Source organism: Larus michahellis, chromosome 21 (genome assembly GCF_964199755.1).
Source record: "Larus michahellis chromosome 21, bLarMic1.1, whole genome shotgun sequence".
Classification (NCBI taxonomy): Eukaryota; Metazoa; Chordata; class Aves; order Charadriiformes; family Laridae; genus Larus; species Larus michahellis.
The window spans coordinates 4,979,763-4,997,635 of record NC_133916.1 but is presented as its reverse complement, the minus strand read 5'-3'; the positions used below and the strand labels follow the sequence as shown (position 1 = coordinate 4,997,635).

The window sequence follows — 17,873 nt, the reverse complement described above, 5'->3', positions numbered from 1 at the left end:
TTTCTAACGATTCCCTGCCCCTTGGTGTCTGTTGTGCTGGGGGCTGGCCCTTCTCCCCCCTGATCCCAAAGTGGGTGAAAAGCAGGTGAGAAAAGAGAAGAGACGGGTCCGGATTGGGAAACAGTTATCCAGAAAGATACGGTGCGTGGTACGGGTGGGGGCTGTGGAGCTGGTGGCGATTTCTGAGTCAGGGGAGGGTCCAGAAGCAGAAACAAACTTGGGGATGGAACATTGCAGCGGAGCTGGGCCGGAGAGGGTCTGGGTTGCAAAATCAGCTCGTTTATTGACTGGGGTCAGAATCGGCCTCTGCAATGTAGGAACGGGCTGGGAGCCCAGGGACCTGAAACCTGCAGACAGTTTGCGCGTCTGCGAGCCGAGTCCTGCCAAAGCGAAGCTGGGAAAACTCCCCAGGCGAGGCGAGGCAGCCGCGCGGCACGTACAGCGGCGGAGCCGTGGGGGGAAAAAACCCGGTGAAAATAAATCCTTTTGCAAAACGCGGCTCTCTGCCAAGCCGAGCGCATTCCAGGGGCTGCTGTGCTGCGGATTCGACCCCATCGCAAGGTGATGGAGCAGTTTGGGGAGGCACATCAGCCTTCAGTGCGGGGCAGAGGCAGGACAGAGCCAAGGTCAGCGCTCGCTGGTTATTTCTCAGAGTTGGGCAGCAGCAGACGTGCAGAAATACCAGCAGTTGCCATCTGTCCCTGCATCATCTTACCGCGTCAGAGAGTTACTCGGTGGCGTTACGGCTTGCCAAATTTTTGGACACCAAATAAGATGTGCGGAGGGGGGTGCGTGGGGAGAGCCGGTGCTCCCCCCCTCCCCCCGCAGCACTCCCTTGCTGTGAGCTGCATTTTCCTTTTGCACTTCTCAGCAGAGCGCCTGGTGAGCGCTTGAGCTTTTCCATTACGTGGCTGGATCTGAGCGAAATAATTGTAGTTCTTTGAAAATCACAGCCTCTACCTACTACATCTGTCACACGGGCTGCTCCGGTGGTGCTCGCTCCTTGGGTTTTCAGCTAAGTGTTTGGACCTGCGCGTTGACAGGCGTTGTGCACAGATTCCTACGGCAAAACCCCCGGGTGAATACAAAGGATGTTACGGCTGTTTTGATTTACTGAAACTCATCGAATGTGAACAGTGAAGTTTTATAAATGCGTAAAGCCCGATTCAGTGCCTGCGGCAGTCAATAAGGGTATTTCTCTGGCATTCGGTGGGCAGTGGTAGGAAGCCAATAATTAGAAAGCTGTAAAAATCACTCAGGTGCTAAGCCTGGAAAATTGCTTGTGCAATTAAATGCGAAGTTGCTAGAGGAAACATACCTGGAGGATGGAAAGCCCTAAGCATGTGCTACACATGACTCTGACCAAGGTCTTCTGTAAACACCGTGTTCCCTGTCCCGGTCCTGCCCATCACCTGCATCCCATCACCTGCATCCCATCACCTGCATCCCATCACCATCTGCCACAACCTGGGACCAGATGCGTCCCCGCTCTCTGGGGCCAAAGCAACCATCACCACGATGAGTAGCAACGCGCATGTGGAAGTGCAAACACAGAGTGGTGGGGCTTCAAGCAGAGCCGCATGAGAACATGAGCATGTTCTCCACCCTCACTCAAGACCCTTTCCTTCGAAGGGATCCCCATCGCCTCCTGGGGCTCTCCTCCTCCCTGCAACCTCCCGGCGATGCTGGGGGGGCGGCTCTTTCATCAGGGCAGAGATGGAGGGGGCTGTTGGGGGGTGGATGAGGGTTGTTCCATGCAGTCATGGTCGAACCACCTCCCGCCACCACGCGGATGAGGGCGGCGGTGATGGATGTGACATGCCTCGGAAACGCACCCCGCGGTGGGGCTGAAGCCCGTCTCACCTGAGCTGGTGGTAAAGGTTATGTACGAGTGTTCGCTGGGGCTAGACCATATGGGGAACACCCACAGCTTGTACATCATTCCCGGCGTCAGATTCGCCAGCTGCACAGAGGAAGGGGTCTGAGCTTTAACAGGGATAGATTTCTCTGTCTTGTTACCTGAGAAACAGAAACCGCACATCAAACCCAGCCGCAGGAGGCGCGGAGAGATTACCGTGTTGACACTGCAGGCAATGCATTATGCTACCCCTGGCCGCTGAGCAGAAATAATACAGCTTGATGGTCAAGGAGCTATTAACGGCTTCGTGATTATTACTCACTGAGAATAGAAGAAAATCGGCGACGCAGGAATATGGTGTGGGTTTTGCTGCATCCCTGCTTGCCATACTGGAAAAAATACTGGTAGCTATTCAGATCTCTCCCTGCTTTCAAAACCTGACAGGTCCTTTATCTGCCCAGCCTCAGGTCTGGATATTTGGATATTTACTGCAAAAGCTATGGAATTTGCCTGGTCCCGCTCAGCTGGGTGAAGGTGCTACAGGACTCGATAAAGAAGCCAATTCTTGTGCTTTGGGAGTGGTACCCGTGCACGGGGTTTGCCGGTAGGTTAAGGTGGCTTTGAACGAGCTGGATGTGGCATTAAACGTGCTGCGAGACCCGCTCGCCCCAGCTGGCAGACTGCTGCTTTTGGGGGCGCCAGGGGTCTCTCTAGCCTGTCAGCGCCAGGAGGGGATGCTCCTGGGCAGGTTGCTCCCAGGCTCTATCCAGGGACGACCTGTTCTTTGCACTGTGCCGAGAATCATCTGCTGATGAGCTTAATGCTGAGCATTAAACCATTGAGTTCTAAGAAAGCCTAAAGCGGGGCTTTGGTTTGGGGCTCTGGAGGTGTGCACCCCCAGTCCGGCGGTGCTATGGGGAAGGAGAAACGTGGCTTTGAGATCAAAAGCTTCAATTGCCACCAGAAAGCGAGGAGAGCCACGGCCTTTTGGGAAGGAAGGGCTGAGATTCCCTGCCTCTCACCAGATCCCGACGAGGGTATCCGGCCCATCCCAAGCACCGACTCAGCACGAGGGCTCTGGAATGGCATCATCTGCGCTTTGTGCTTCCCAGTGCTGGGAAAAAAAAAACAAGGCTGGCAGCGGGTGGTTTGGGAGTTGGGGTACTTGGCATTTAGGGCTTGGGAAGTTGGTGCGTATCCTGAATTACGGAAAGCAGTTAAAAAGGGCAGAGCTGAGCCCAGCCCAGCCCGCGCTGCGGAGTGAGACCAGGCACTGGTTGGGCGTTAGGAATTGTTTCAAGGAGAAATCAAGGTCATCTCTTAAGCGATGTCATAAATGGTTTGCTGTCAATAATTACGCCTAGTCGGTTTATTTTAAATGACAATTTAAGACTGGCATTCTAGCTGATGTGAGGACTGCAATGGCTGGGAAATAAAGTCAGAGATAAGCAGTAGTCATCACTGCCTATCTATAAAAATAAATAAAAAAAACCCCAACAACACGTAAACACCTTTTCTAAACAAGTACTAAAACTAGCTTTGAGTTTCTAGACTAAGTACGTAGCCTTACAATTTTAAGAGACAACGATATCCGATATGACAGGAGGTTTGGGATCATAGATGATTCTGCCAACTCCAGGTTCAAGAAGCCTGTCTTCAAAGGCATTTAAAACTGCTCTCCAATTTATGTAGGTTTCATTCGTTTTCCCTTAAAACTTTGTCCCCTTTCATATATATGTATATAAAAGGCTCTTTACGTTGTGACCACGTACAGCCCAGCTCAAGAACCAGTTCACAAACTTGCTCATCCGTGTTCCATAAACATCCCACGACAGTCGGTGCAAGGAGGGGGAATGACTTGTGGATCACCAGGATTAGCTCTGGTGCCATCTAAACAGCCATGACCATGACCCGTCTTTTCCTCTCCCGTCCTCCACGTGCCTGTCGAGCGTCATTCCACACGCCGTAATTAAGACCAAGTAACAGGCTGCAACCGTGGGAGCTGGCAGGATCTCTAATGGCATCACCACCCTATAGAGTCCCCACGCGATCTGATGCTTACTGGTGATATACTTAACCACAAAGTCAGTTCCTGCAGAGTAATTGTGGCTCCAGGTGATGTTTGCCCAGTTACTATTAGCCATAGCTCTTATGTCCCATATGAACGATCCATTGGTGGCTGGTGGACAGGTTAGAACAGGAGTTAGTATTTCGGATTATACACGAATGAGACCTCATCTAGCATCTGGTGTTGGTAAAACCTTACAAAATCATTCCTGTAGTTAATAATTCTTTGATCTTAACCTACAGGTGTGCCTAAGGATGTATTTGTTCCTTCCTAGATCCTTAAATTTAAACGTTTGGGGGAGCTTTGGTAGCAGAAGCTCATTGCATATTGGTGTTTAAGTCCAACTGCACTCGGCTTATCTTTGGAGTCTGAAGACTTCTGTGGCACATCCCTGAGGATTTCGGTCAGCAGGGAAATCTCCTGGCTACACTCGTGCCCAAACGCACGCGGGAGACGTGTGCATGAGTGCACAGGGACTCGCTGCCACAACCGGGATGGAGAGACCGGGAGAGAATATTGTCACGTTACTGGGTCTAGAGACAGCCAGTGGGGCAATGAAGTCACTCGTTTCTGATTTTGAAGTTAAGGATTGTCGACGTTGCTTTGGAGAGCGGATGAACTTCATTTCTAGTGAAGTAGAGCTAATCCACTAGTTCAGTGCGCGTTTAAGTGACGTCAGATAAATTACACCTCGGTTTTATTATTATGGCTGTTTACTTCAGGGTGTAGCTCAGGTTTTGGCTTGACGAAATACAGCTCAATGCCCGCGGTCCCTGGGACGAGGCCAGCTACGCCGCTCTGAGGAAACGGCAAGGCCCTGACGCCGGGGGGGTCGGGGATGTGACCTAGAATCCCTCGCACAAACCCCACCTGTGCTGCCACCCCGCCGCCCTGTCCGCCCGCATTACGGCTCAGCCTCTTCCCTCCTGTCCCCAGGGCGCCTGGGGACACGCGCGGTCCCTCTCCCAGCTCCTCTTTCCCTGCCGTCTCCTCTCCCTGCTCCGTGGCGGTGCGTGCCTCACCACTTCACTGCCTTTTTTCAATTAGCAACGTTTTCCCACGTAGTCACTTAATAGCGACTGCGCTTTGGTAGCACTCTGGCTTCGTTACTAGGACCTCGTATAGAGCGGCGAGGCTGCAGCTGTATTTCTTGCACCGGTTTTTAAGCCGATTTTGTTTCGGCAGCGCGTTTCCCTTCCCCTCCTCTGCTCCGGCCGGGGAGGTGTGCGGGGCCGCGAGCTGCGACGCAAATTCACGTTTCTCAGTTGAGCTCTGCGTCTTTGATAAGCAAATCGGCGCAGAGCAGGGAACGTGCTGCCGCTTCACAAATCTATTTTACTGCGGAGCGTCGGGTGGAGGCTGCTCCTCCCGGCGTGTGTTTTTGCTGTTTTTTTTAACCATCCTGAGCTAACGTTATGCAAGAATGTAAGGAAAGGTGTCTGAACTGCTTTAATTGACTTCCTTAAACTAAATGAGTGCTAGCTTGGGTATTCTTTACTATTATCTCCTTTCCCTCTTTATGAAGAGTTAACAAGGATTTCTGTAGCTTTTGCACTTGTGTTTTTGAGTGTGTCCTATGCAGCTACGCAACGGAGTTCTTTGGGTTGCGTTCCCTTTTGCTACTAGTCTGATTTATTTATTAATAACCGGAATGTAACTATCTGTAATTATTTATTAACTGCAGATATGACTATAGCAGCATTTTTAAAAACAAGGCTCAGCGAGATACATCTCTGCCTATTTATCAGTAAAACCCACGGAGTAGAGAACACGCCTCCACCACAACAGAGCGTGATCACCCCGTTCTAGCTGCGTGCGGGGGAAGTTTAGCTCGACCCGATGAATACCTGGCACACACCCGCGTGCTGTGACTTGAACCCATCCCCAGCTCTCCTGTGGGCTACGGCTCGGCTACAGCGCAAAGAGCGGTAGCGTAAACCAAACGACTCGTATGAATGATGACAGGTCTCTTGGCTAACAGCTGATGTGCTAAATTTGAAGCGACATCTTCTACAATAGTAACAGAACCCCATTCTAATGGTGGTAAGACACAAGATAATACTTTTGAGAGCTTTCGTGGGCTCTTCCACCTCCTTCCCAAACACTGACGCTAATTCAGCATCGCGACGCCCCGGGGAGGGCTGTGTTATCTCTGAGACTGAGACCAGGAGGGTGGCACAGGGACCCCCAAATCGCCGGGAGCCACTTGTGCACCTCGATTCCTCCGCCTGTGCCACCTCCGGGCTCCTCGCGAAGCCGTTCCCGGAGCGTGGGATGGCTTCAGTTCTGCCTCCGCCCGTTATTAATCCTTGCCCTGAGCAAGATGCGGGGAAGAAGGTCCCAGTAGGGTTAGAGGGGTTAGAGGAAAAGGAAAGCGCAGTACCCAACTCCTGCTTTGTGGTGGCTGCCGGAGCCCTCTCCGTAGCTGCCGTAGCGCTTGCGACGGTGGTGGCGGGTAGAGTGGTGGCGGCTGTGGTGGTGGTGGTGGTAGTTGTGTCGGTGGTAGTTGTGTCGGTAGTTGTGGTAGTTGTGTCGGTGGTGGTGGTAGTTGGGGTTGTTGTAGTAGTACTGGTTAGACCGATTGTAGTTGGAGGCAGCCCAGTTGCAGCTGGGAGAGGGAAACACTGGTTTTTCAGACACGGCAACGGCTGGGCGCGCGGGCACGCGAGGGGATGCGGAGCAGCCATGGCACAGCGGCGGGGGACCGGGGAACGGGGAGCGGGGCAGCAAACGGCACCGGGAAACACGAGGCGGAACCGCTTTTCCCCGTCCCCATCCACATGCGGGGACGGCCACATGCCCGGCCGGGAGACGGGGAGCGATGCTGGGGGCTCGGAGCGGGGGCTGCTCCTGCGCACCCGGGGTTTGATCCCTCCCCCGGGGCTGAACGACCTGCTTCTCCTCTGCCTTTGCTCTGCCGCCGGTGCCCCCCTTGGGCTTAAATGGCCCGGAGGGCACGGAAGGAGGAAAGTGAGGAGAGTTTGGGAGATGCAGAGGGCAGGCTGTCCTTGCCCCATCATCCCCCCCGGCGCTGAGAGCACCCTCGGCTCCCTGAAATAAGAAACAGGATTTATCTCTAAAGAAAACATAATAATCCCATTTTTTTGTGGGCCAGGCAAGCCACAATTACATTAATTCAGCAGCCCCTGGATTACACCTCCAGCATTTTTGAGCTGCCACTTCAGCTTCTCAGCTCTTTCCTTCCCCGCTCGGCTCCGGACTGATGCTGCAGGCTGGGGATGGAGCCGCTTTCGCATTTAGGTGGATTTTAGCTCGTGGGTGAGTGATGGATGGTACTTCGCCATCACTGCCCCTCACAATCGACACTGAAATTACGCCAAAGGGGTCGGCACACCCCAAGCTGTGCAGGGGGAAAGTCTGAGCTATTTGTTTTTTAAATAGCCCCCGTCCACATCTCACCTCCGCCGTGTTTCCAGAGCAAAGGGGTGAATGTGCACTTTACGCACACGCCACCAAAGGGGGGGTGCATTGGCTTGGGCCTGAAAACCTGCCAGCAGAAAATGCAGCCGAAACGCTGCTTAAACCACCTAAAGTAAATGAGCGGCGATTTACCCTGTGATGCTTGCAGTAAATTGTATTTACTCACTCTTACTGTAGATCAAGGGATTACAAATACCCCTGTTAGGCAAATGAAAGCGGCTATTTTAAATATCACCCACAAACAAGAATAGCTCTAGGAAAGTACTTTAAAAGGTGTCCCAGAACCAAGCCAGGCCTTTCATTTTCACCAAGTCCATCCCCAAGGAGGACCAACCCCTTAAACCTCAGCCCTCCCCAGCGCTCCAAAAGCAGAGAAGAGCAGTAGGTCACTCAGCCCATCTCCCTGCCCAACCGCGGCTGCAATAAAAACCACAAGTTACCGGCACGTCCCGAAAACCCCTGCCCACCCCAAGGTGTGCCCGGAGGAACCGCGCGTCCTCGCGGCGGTGGCACCGCGGCAGCATCGCAGCCAGCCCCATGCAGCAGCGCAGCCACCCAAAGAAAGCACCAGGGGCTGGGGGGGAGCGGGGAGGGTCGGTGACAGGGAGGGGACCCAGCCCGGGTGGGAAATGGCACGGCTTTGTCCTCGGGTGTTTGTGGTGCAGCAAAGCCCTCTCTGACCTGATCCAGCCACCCCCAACAGGGGTTACTGATGGAGGGATTTGCTCCAGGGGAGGTTTAGGTTGGATGTTAGGAAAAAGATTCTACGCTGAAAGGGTTGTCAAGCGTTGGAAGAGGCTGCCCAGGGAAGTGGTGGAATTGCCATCCCTGGAGGTATTTAAAAGACGGGCAGACGTGGTGCTGAGGGCTGTGAGTTAGCGACGGTGTTTGTCAGAGTTGGGTTGATGGTTGGACTCGATGATCTGAAAGGTCCCTTCCAATCTAGACAATTCTATGAGTCTGTAAGTTACCAAAGCCTTTCTTGAGTTGAGAAGTATTAACGTCCATCTTTGCTGATTCAGAGCAGGTTTTTTTTTGAAGGTTAAGAGATTAGCGTCACTAGGTTAATGTCACCATTAACCCGATTCAGCTGCAGCTCCTTGGTAGGTTTGCACTGTACACACTCAAACCGCGCCATAGACACTGGGTATTAGCTAATGCGGTCTCAGCATTTCCCCTGTGAATCCCTGGCTCCCCTCTGAGGAAAAACTGGACCCACCAAGGCACAAAGTAACTTGCTGAAAGGCAGGAGCTGGTGGGAAACCGGGTGCAACCCCCCAGGTCCGTTACCCGTCCCTGGGACGTGCCTGTCCCGCACAGCACCTTTGAGCACTATCTGCATCACCTAGCACTGCCGTAATGGCGCGAGCAGAAGCAGGGGTTCAGGTTTAATGTTCCTCTAGACCCTCGATGGGAAGAGATTATCTGGGATAAGCCAAAGCTTCCGCTGTCCCTCGTGTAGGGTATCATCTTGCTGTACTACATGCGGGTACGCACGCAGGTGAAGCTGCTGTGCCAAGACCCTGCAGGGTGCTGCACTGACCGAAGCGGTTCAGCATCGGGCTGAGCTGGTGCTGCTCGGCTCCGGATGATGCTGATGCCAGGCAGGATTTGCCCCGGCACTCTAGTGGAAGTGATCCCCGGAGCAGGGCTATCACATTGCATCAGGATAACGCGGGGATTGGGGCGGGGGGAGTCGCTCCCGAGCGGGTCCCTGCGTGAGATCGAGCAGGGGGTGGCAACACCGGGGATAAAAATGATGCTGGCAGGACTGGGAACAGGTGAAAAGTGGGACCTGGTGAATCTGGAAAGTGGTATTTCAGAGGGGGGAGGATGGAGCGTCTGTGGGCAGAGGCGGGATGGGAGCGGGCGGTGGGAAGGCCGGGGCTCCCACAGCTGAGGGGGGATTTTAGCCCTGAGCTGCCCCGGGATTCAAAGCCGCAGCCTCATTTGTGTCTGAATATGAACCTACGCGGGAGAAAAGCTCAGCTGGGAGATTTCGGGGAGAGAAGATAAGGGGCATTTTCTAGGCTTTGAAATCCATCCCCTAATGAGAGCTGGTTCAGGCTGGGGGGAGGTAAAGGGGGGGTCTTTGACAGAGATCAGAGCGCTCTGGTGTCCCCCGAAGAAAAGGGCACCCCGCCACGGGGGAGCAGCCTGCGCAGGGCACCCGGCGTCCCCCCTCGCTGCCCACCCCGTCGGGACTAATTAAGGGGTGACAAATCACTGCTCCTGGCAGCAAAAAGAGAGGGGGGGGTGGGAGGGGTGGACAGGGGAGATGGAGGGCCAGGCTGGCATTTCCAGAACAGCTCGTTTTGAAAAAAGATGTAGAAATCACACACATCCTTCTAAAAACATGGCTGCGATATTTCATCGGGTATAACGTTTCTGAGCTTTGCTTAATTTATTGTGAGGAGCTGGATTTATTTTCCTGCACTCCCACCGCGAGGTTCGCTCAGGGGCTTTGACAACAGTTGCCTCAAGTTTAGGTACAGGAGGGAGCATTTGGCATTTGTGTGATGGGGAAAATAATTCCCCCCCCCCGCTCCCCGAAAGCAGGAGCCGGGGCAGAGAAGGGGCTGCCACCTTCCCAATTGCAGCACCCCACAAACCAGTGTTTCCAGCAGGTTTGAAATTGCCCCGGTACACCCAGCAAACCCAGCGTAAAAGCCAGCAACAGCAATTCCCCTGCTCCTGGTCCCAGCGTAGCCCTAGCCCATCTTCCTGGAAACAGCTAAACGAGCATTCAGCTCGTTAATAGCCGCTTCCCCCCCCCCCCCCCCCATCTTTGCAAGGCAGAGATTGCTCGTTCCATCTGCAGGACGCATTACCCTTTCGGGTGATGGAGACCGAGGGGCCGGGAGGGGAGGAGATGGGCTGCTATAATGGACAGGGGGTGCAGCCGTCGGGCTGTAGCAATTAATAGGCTCGGTAACGAGAGAGATGCTTGCAGCAGGACGGCTGGGCTCTTGGCTGCAGCTTGGCTCCTGTGGCCAGTAAAAAGGAGCCCAGACCTTACAGAAAACCTCTATGAGGCTCGGACTGATAGGAAGAATCATAAAAAGAATCTTAAAAGCAAAAGGGGGAGATTTAAAGAGGCACTCGAGTCCTGCTCTGCGTAGCGTAGCAGTTCAGGGAGTAGTTTCATGGGGGGTTTTTTTGCGAAATACAGGAAACAATACACATCCATACTGCTCTTTAATTATTTAAAGGTGCTTTTAATGTGTTGTTAGGCTGTAGTAACAGCTTTCCCTTGGGTGTGTCTACAAAATAATTAGGCTTGGAGAAATTTGATTAATTTTTCATGAATTTTGATGATTAGCCAAATACAGTTTCAGAGATTTTTTTTATTTTTTTTTTTCTTCTCGCCCTCTCCCAGTTTTTAGCGACAGAAGGCAAGTGTAAGGTCTTTACCATAAAGATAAAGTGTTCCAAATCTGATAGCTCTAAGAAATTCAAGAATAGAAAGGAGCGATTGAGTAGCCTCTAAAAGAGAGGGCTCAGCAGTTCTCTCTGTTTCTGCTGCCCTCCGTTTCTGAAACGAACAATAGGATCTTTCTCCTCTGATTCATAATTATGGAGCGATAAGAAGGGAACAGAGAAAAAATCAATGTTTTTTTCCTTAAAGCCAAAGACCAATACTCTTTATGGGCCCTGATGAAGTTTTTTCATACGCACGGGTAGTACAGCATCCAGTTTGGATTTTTTTTTTTCCCCCCCCCCTCATTCCTAGCATAAACGAGAGCCCTTTTTAGACGTCCCCTCTTTTCCCGCATCACCTCTGCCTTTGTCCCAGTCAGGCTTAGGAAAAGTAAAGCCTTTCCTAAGGGAAAGTCCCTGCACTTCACTTTGATTTCATCAAGCTGGTCCGGTTTCTCACACACACACACAAAACAGCTACGACCCCGTATATGTAAGGTTACCCCTGGAAAAAAAAAAAAAAGACCTTTTTATTTTTTTTTGAGTGCCAGCAGCCCACGGCAAAGAGCGTTTTACTGCAATTTAAGACAACTTTCACTGCGAATCCATAAAATCTACAAAAATCTAGGCCACTGAGCGGAGATAAATCTTCCGAGAAAGGTCAAACAGTATTTCACTCCAACCCCGTACTTGTTAGGAAGAGAAACAGCCTCTCGGGACAAACACCGCTCGACTTGTGTAAGAGCTCCCGCCCCCGCCCCGTGTCCTAACGAGAAATGACATCCAGCTCAAGAGCAAGACGAAGATGTGTGCTGGGTCTCGCCGGGGCTTGTGTCGCCTTGGCTTCTCCTGCCGAAGCCTGGCACGGCGAGGGAGCTGCGGATGGGGCTGAGTTAGCACTTAACCACCTACTACTCCACTTACTGACTCTTTAAGGCATCTTTCAGCGCCGGCATATCTTTTTTCTTTACTATTTCTCCTAGCAGAAGGTGAAAAATAGAGGGGTAAGGGACCAGTGGGCTCTTTTCTTCTAGAATTATCCTTTAAATGGCAATTCACTCATCTAGCGTCCAGTGGTGTAAGAAATTATGCCTAAAGCAGTGTGATGCTGGAAGGATAAAGAGATGATGTTGTGTTTTCAAAGTTCAGAATTATCCACCGAAAGGAGAAAAGCGCTTTGGAAGGTGATCCCGATCCACAAAGAAAATCCAGATCCTTGTGGATAAGCTAAACCCTGGCTGAAGTACGAGCTATAGCAGCGAAACAGCCCTCCCAGACTCGGAGGATAGAGCTCCTTTGGAGCCAAAAGGTTACGTCCGTTTTCAGTTTCCCACCACCCAAAGCAGACCAATCTGTTACCCCGTTGTTTGGTTGGTTTTTTTTTCAGGAAGAGAAGCTATAGTAAGAAAAAAGATTGGCGTCTATTCAGAAAGGAAAACGAACTGCAAAATAATAGTGGGTAGAGAGAGACATCACTGCAACAAAATAAAAGGAGGAGAAACATCTACGAGGTAGGAAAGCAAAACCTACAGGTGCAGAGAGCAGGTCCTCCCCCTGTGTCCCTTGGGAAGAGCCTTCCCTGGGAAGCTGTTCCTCCCTGGGGAGCCCCAGCAGCCCCGGGGCCGTGTCCCGCAAAGGCAAAGCACGACCTCTTACAGAGCCCTCGGTGCAGGGCAAACGAGTGCGGTCGCTCCAGACCAAAACAGCTTTTCTGCAGCGTTCGGGGGCGGGGGGGGGGGTTGGCCTGGCTGCACCCCCCCGGCACTGCCGCTGGCCCCCTTCTGAGCTCGGCCACGGGGCTGGCCCCGCTCCTGAAATATTGGCTCAAAGGGGTGGGGAAGGGAAAAGCCATGTCTGCAGCTTTCGTAAGAGGTGGGTGTCCTTTGGGCAACCAGTAGTTGTGCTTTGGGCTTTGCCGGGTTGATGCTGGGTAACTGCGGAGTTGGGTTTCCTTGGAAGCAGGTAGAGATGCTGCATCCCTCCCCCCCCCGCAAAGGTTAAAAGTTTTCTCTCTGCTTCGACACTGCTGTAGAGATTCGCAACGGAGGGCAAAGCCAGCAACAGCCTCGCATGCAGACATGCACAGCGGTGGCACAAACATTGTCCTTAACCCTTTCAATGGGCACCTGGGTGCTGAGGTTTCAAAAGGGCGAGGGGCTTTGTGCAGTCCTGGGATTAAAGAAACCTCTTCAATAGGGACACTTGACTCTCATTTTAGCTTGTACAGCCTGTGGCAGCTGCGGTGTTGGGGGGGGGCTGGCTATCATTACGCGTCTGGGAGGCTCTTAAGCCCCACTCAGAGATATTTTCATCTTTGCAGACCCCCCCGCCATGGAGCCTGCCCTAATCCCTGCTGCCTGCGGGGCTTCATTTTACCTGCTGCCGTCATTTCGTATGGCCAATTTAGACTCCTGACACTTCACCTTCCCATTGAAAGGGTTAACGGAGTGCATGCTTAATTGCCAGCACACCCGAAAGCAGAGTGAGCCTTGCCCCATGCCTGTTACCTCCTCCGGCTGGTACGGTACCTGGGGTTGGCGTGGCTTCAGAGGGCAGCGCCAAGGATAGAGAGGGGAATACGGAGAGAGCATAGGAGAGAAGGGAAGAGAAAACAGAGGAATATATAAAACAACCAGAACACACCAACAAGAGACACGGGACCACTCGCACACAGTCACCAGAGACACTGAGAGAGCGGATCAGTGCTTTAGCTGCAACCCGTCACCCTCCCGTGCATCCCAGCCGCTCGTGCAGGGCAGAGGGGGCAGGAACAGCCCTTGGAGATGGAGATTATCGGTTAAACACACCCCAGCTGAGATGCCAGTGGTGTCGATTAGGCAAAGTGCTTAAGCAGGTGTTTCTATCTAATCCCAGCAAGGACCGGTTTCGACACTCTGAATTCCGCCTTAGTTTTTTCCCGTGTAATTCTAGCGTCAGAGCGCGTCCTGCCTTGTGTGGGTTGGAGCCCGAGGTGCAGAACATCAGAGAGGTATTTTATTTAGACTTCGCAGGTGAATGAGGCTGGGCAAGCCGAAAACAACCTCTGAATGCATTAATGGGTTTCATTTTCTTCATCTGCCCTTTTATTTTTTTTTTAATTCCAAACTCGTCTTTCGCGTGGCTTTACAGCAGGCACCTTCGCACCAAAGTGGGCACGTAGAGCTGCTAATGGTACTTACACGCCTGTCGTCAGCTGAGCTCGCCTCTGTCCTGTCGTACCTCTGGCTCTCGTGTTTTGAGGTCAAACTTTGCCATATTTCTCTAACTTCAAACTGGGATTTGACTCTCTAATTTTTCTCGCTGCTTAACGGCCAGTGCTTTGTCCTTTTGCTGAGTGGCAGCAGCTGGTCCCTGGGTGCCACCACCCGTCTGTGTCCCCGACCCTGTGGCCAGGGACCCTTACCTTGTCAGGCTGGCGTACGCTGTACCCGCTATTTCCCGGTACAATCAGTGAAGCAATACACAACCGCGGTTGGTTACGGCTGTTATTTAGCCGTGCTCCCCTAACAGTCCCTGTTACCAGCGTATAGACACAAACCCAGGAAAACAAACGTATATGAAACACCCAGAACTATTGATTCTGCACCGACAACTTCAAGCCGATCCCTGTGCCTGTGCACTTTGTTCAGCAAAGCTCCTTTTTTTGAAGCAATGACGTGCCCCCTCCCAGGTTTGCCAGGGTGTAATTTAACCGATTTTTTTTTTTTTTTTTTTTTTTTTTCTCCAATCGCAAACACAGCCCCATCTCCCATCCTGGCCCGTCAATTAGCGGTGCTGGAGCCCACCTAAGAGGTGTCGGGAAATATTTCATTTCCACTGGGTCATCGGTAGGAATTGCTTTTCCTACTCAGTGCCATTAGTTGGGGAGGGGGAGATGGAGGAAAGGAGACAAAAACTCCATTAAATCAGAGCACTAACCAAATCATAGCTCTTTTAGCAAACGCTAAAGAAAGGAAAGAGCCAGCTTTTGTCTCCACGAGTTCCCTCAGGGCTCCTGAACTTTCACTTAGTTTGATGAATGTCCCACAATGGGCGTTTTATCTTATTAAGGGATCCGGGAGTTGGGGCTTCGCTTTGGAGGGTCGGGTCGGCGTCTGGTTATGGGGTGACAGGGAAGCGGCACCATAGCCCCTGCTGGGGTGCACTGCCCCGAGGATGCAGCTGCTGCACCCCTTCGAGACGTGTAAAAATCACCCTCATCTGCCCCTTATTTAGGCAGATTAGAGGGCAGAGGGGCGGATTAGAGCTTCACCTTTTGCAAGAAGAGAGCATGATGCCCTCCTGATCGAGGGCAGGTGAGGAACGCTAATTGCGTGGGGGTCAGCGAGATGGTCCCTGGAGCACAGGACAGTCCACCAGTCACCAGCATTTCTGCTGCAGTATTCATCCTGGTCATCCATCCATCCATCCATCCATCCATCCATCCATCCATCTATCTCTGCCATAAATAGTAGCTGTACACCAGTTAACACCTTGTACGGGCTGTTCTGTGCACCACCTGATTCCCTGACCTGTAGTTTTCAGCTGACGCATGTACCATCACCCCCCCTCCATACCCCCCCCCCCCCCCCCCCCAGCAAAGCCAGGAGCTCTTGCTGCTGCACCTACCTTCGTTCAGCAAAGCTGGCGACTCCTCCACTATGGCTTCTCCTTCTCCCACCTGGGTCCGTGCACGCAGGAAGAAGCGATAGCGCGAGATGGGGTCTGTCCGCTGCAGGGTGAACCTTGTCTGGTTGGGAGAGAAGTTCTCTACCAGGGTTCGGCCCGTTTTGGTTCCATTAACTGGGGAGGAAAGGCAGGTCGTGGTGGCTTCAGCCTTGTCGCAGAAATACACCGTGCCATCTCCCTCGCCCCCTCGCCCCCAGGGCCGACTGGGGGCCACATGCACTCAGAGCTGTTAAATACACTAAATCTAGGGCAGCTGGTGACTTAGTGGCTGGGGGACGTGCTAGCGGGGACATTCAGGGTAGTGTAGGTGGCCAAGGAAGGGCACGGCACAAGTGGCAGGCTGTGCTGCCGCGGGCATCGCACTGGGCTCTGCGGAGCGTGCTGCGCTCTGGGCAGCATCTCCTTGCGTAGCCAGAGGAGCTTGTGTTTGAGTGAGCACATAAACTACTCAGATTGCACTTAAAGGTCTTTCTAAATCAGAAACCAAGCTTATTTCCCTTCGGTGGTCGAGTCTGGAGAAGGGCTGAGCACCCGCCACCCTCCCTGGTTAACTGCGGCCGCCCAGCGCTGCGCCAGGACCCCTCTCCATCGCCAGCACCTCCTGTCTCCGGCTGAAAGTCCGCAGGGAGAGCTTTCTGGGCTAGGTGAGGGGGCAATTAGCAGCAAGGAAAATAGTTAAGGACTTAACGATTATCACTAAGAAGATAATGTGTGGAACGTACAGGCTTGATATCTAAGGTTGTATCCTGTGAGGACTCCGTTGGGATGCTCTGGGTGATCCCACTCCAGATTGATGCTTTCCAGATTTGGCTGTCGGATTCTTAAATACCTGGGGGAGCTGGGCACTTGGGAGGAGGATGGGACCGGGAAGGAGGGGGAAAGAAGAAAAAAAAAACATACAAGATAACATACCTTACAATACGGTATACATCGCAGGCTGACTGACACACTCGAGACACGTGTAAATACATGCACAGAGAGAACACACACGCGCGCACTAAAAGGCAGAAACCGCTTGAGCAAGAATCTGTGCCAGAAACCATGCGCCAGCCCAGGGTTCGCAGCAGCGGGGTGTGCAGGGGGCAGCAACCCGAGCAGCTCGGCATGCAGCCCCAGCGCCCCCCCGTACCGCTGCCTCCGGCGCACAGCTCGGGGAGGCACCGCGAGAGCTGCCACAGCCGTCAAGCGGAGCTGTGACCGTGTTCATGTCCCGCTGCTGTAGGGCTTTTATCTATATTTTTATATATATTTGTGTGTATGTATATATATTTATATATATTTGTGTGTATATAGTTATATGTTTGTATATATATTTATATATATATCTTTGTGTGTGTATATATATATATTTATATATATTTGTGTATGTGTATTTTTATATATCTTTCTATATATTTTTTTTTTCCACTTTACTGGTCTCGTTTACAGCCCCCACCCAGCCCATCATTTCCACCTCATCCGTTTATCTGTCGCAACAGGGAAAAACAGTACAGCAGCTTCTCTTATTGCAAAGGCTCTCTGTGTTATTCATGCCTAGAGCCCTGTAACAGGGAGCCGGTGCAGGTGTGCAGTGGTCCTTACCCCGAGGAACGGCTGCTTTTATGGCTGCTTAGTCAAAGCTAGTAAAGGAAGGAAAGCGTTACACATCCTTGAATGAAACTGGTCTCCTGGTTTACTTGTAACTGCAGTGTCTTGACTGGGGAAAGAACTTGGCTCTCTGATCTGAGAGATCGGCGATTTTTTTTTTTTTAAAAACAGAAGTATTTCTTTTAAACAGAAGCTTTGCAGAATATCATTCAATCTCCTGAACATTGATATATAGTCAATAGAAGGAAAAAAAAAACAAATCAGCAGCTTACTTGTGACAAGAGTACAATCTGGTATAATCCTTTCCATCAGTGCCACCCACATGTGCGTGTTCCTACCCCAAATGCACGTATCTGCCCCGAACGCACCATGCCGCTGGCACACAGATAAGCAGCGCCATCAAAATGCACCTGACTGTAAAACCGCCCTACTGGAACAGAGTCCTTTCTTTTTAAACCAAATCCTTAGACAATGGTGACAGCATCCCAGAAGATGTTAAGGAAGAAGGAGACAGGCCGGGGGGATGCTGTTCTTGTGCAGCAGGAACAGACCGAAGAGGAAGAGGGAGACCCCACAGCATTTTCTGTCAGTTGAGACAGGTTTTTTTCCCCAGTCTCTACTGTTTTCTCCTCTTGCGTTTTCGTAACATACTGTGCCAAAACCATCTGTGCTCTGGCAAGGTTCACTGCCAGGCACTGAAAGTGCAGCTCCAACAAAAAGTTATTGGCGCGTCTATAAATAGCTCCTGTCACAGCAAGAAAATTAAAATCTCCAGTTCATCCTTGACACGAGCTCTTTAAACAGAAGAATGAGGCGCTCTTGCCTTAAAAG

The 17,873-nt window shown here is 52.0% G+C and overlaps 1 protein-coding gene across 46 annotated transcripts in view; it reads right to left on the bottom strand.

The window, feature by feature from the left end:
- The window catches only part of NFASC (neurofascin), a 96,228-nt gene that overhangs the window by 11,097 nt on the left and 67,258 nt on the right, over nt 1-17,873 (bottom strand). For 18 of the 46 annotated variants that reach the window (XM_074564233.1, XM_074564263.1, XM_074564237.1 and 15 more), the window contains 6 exons: nt 16,178-16,300; nt 15,396-15,569; nt 13,316-13,330; nt 6,310-6,534; nt 3,921-4,037; nt 1,864-2,019 (listed from right to left, as the gene is read on the bottom strand). In XM_074564233.1, coding sequence (XP_074420334.1) covers nt 1,864-2,019; nt 3,921-4,037; nt 6,310-6,534; nt 13,316-13,330; nt 15,396-15,569; nt 16,178-16,300 — 810 coding nt within the window. Of the gene's footprint in view, nt 1-1,863; nt 2,020-3,920; nt 4,038-6,309; nt 6,551-13,315; nt 13,331-15,395; nt 15,570-16,177; nt 16,301-17,873 lie in introns of all 46 variants that reach the window. The other 28 variants (XM_074564256.1, XM_074564258.1, XM_074564248.1 and 25 more) reach the window with 6 other exon arrangements.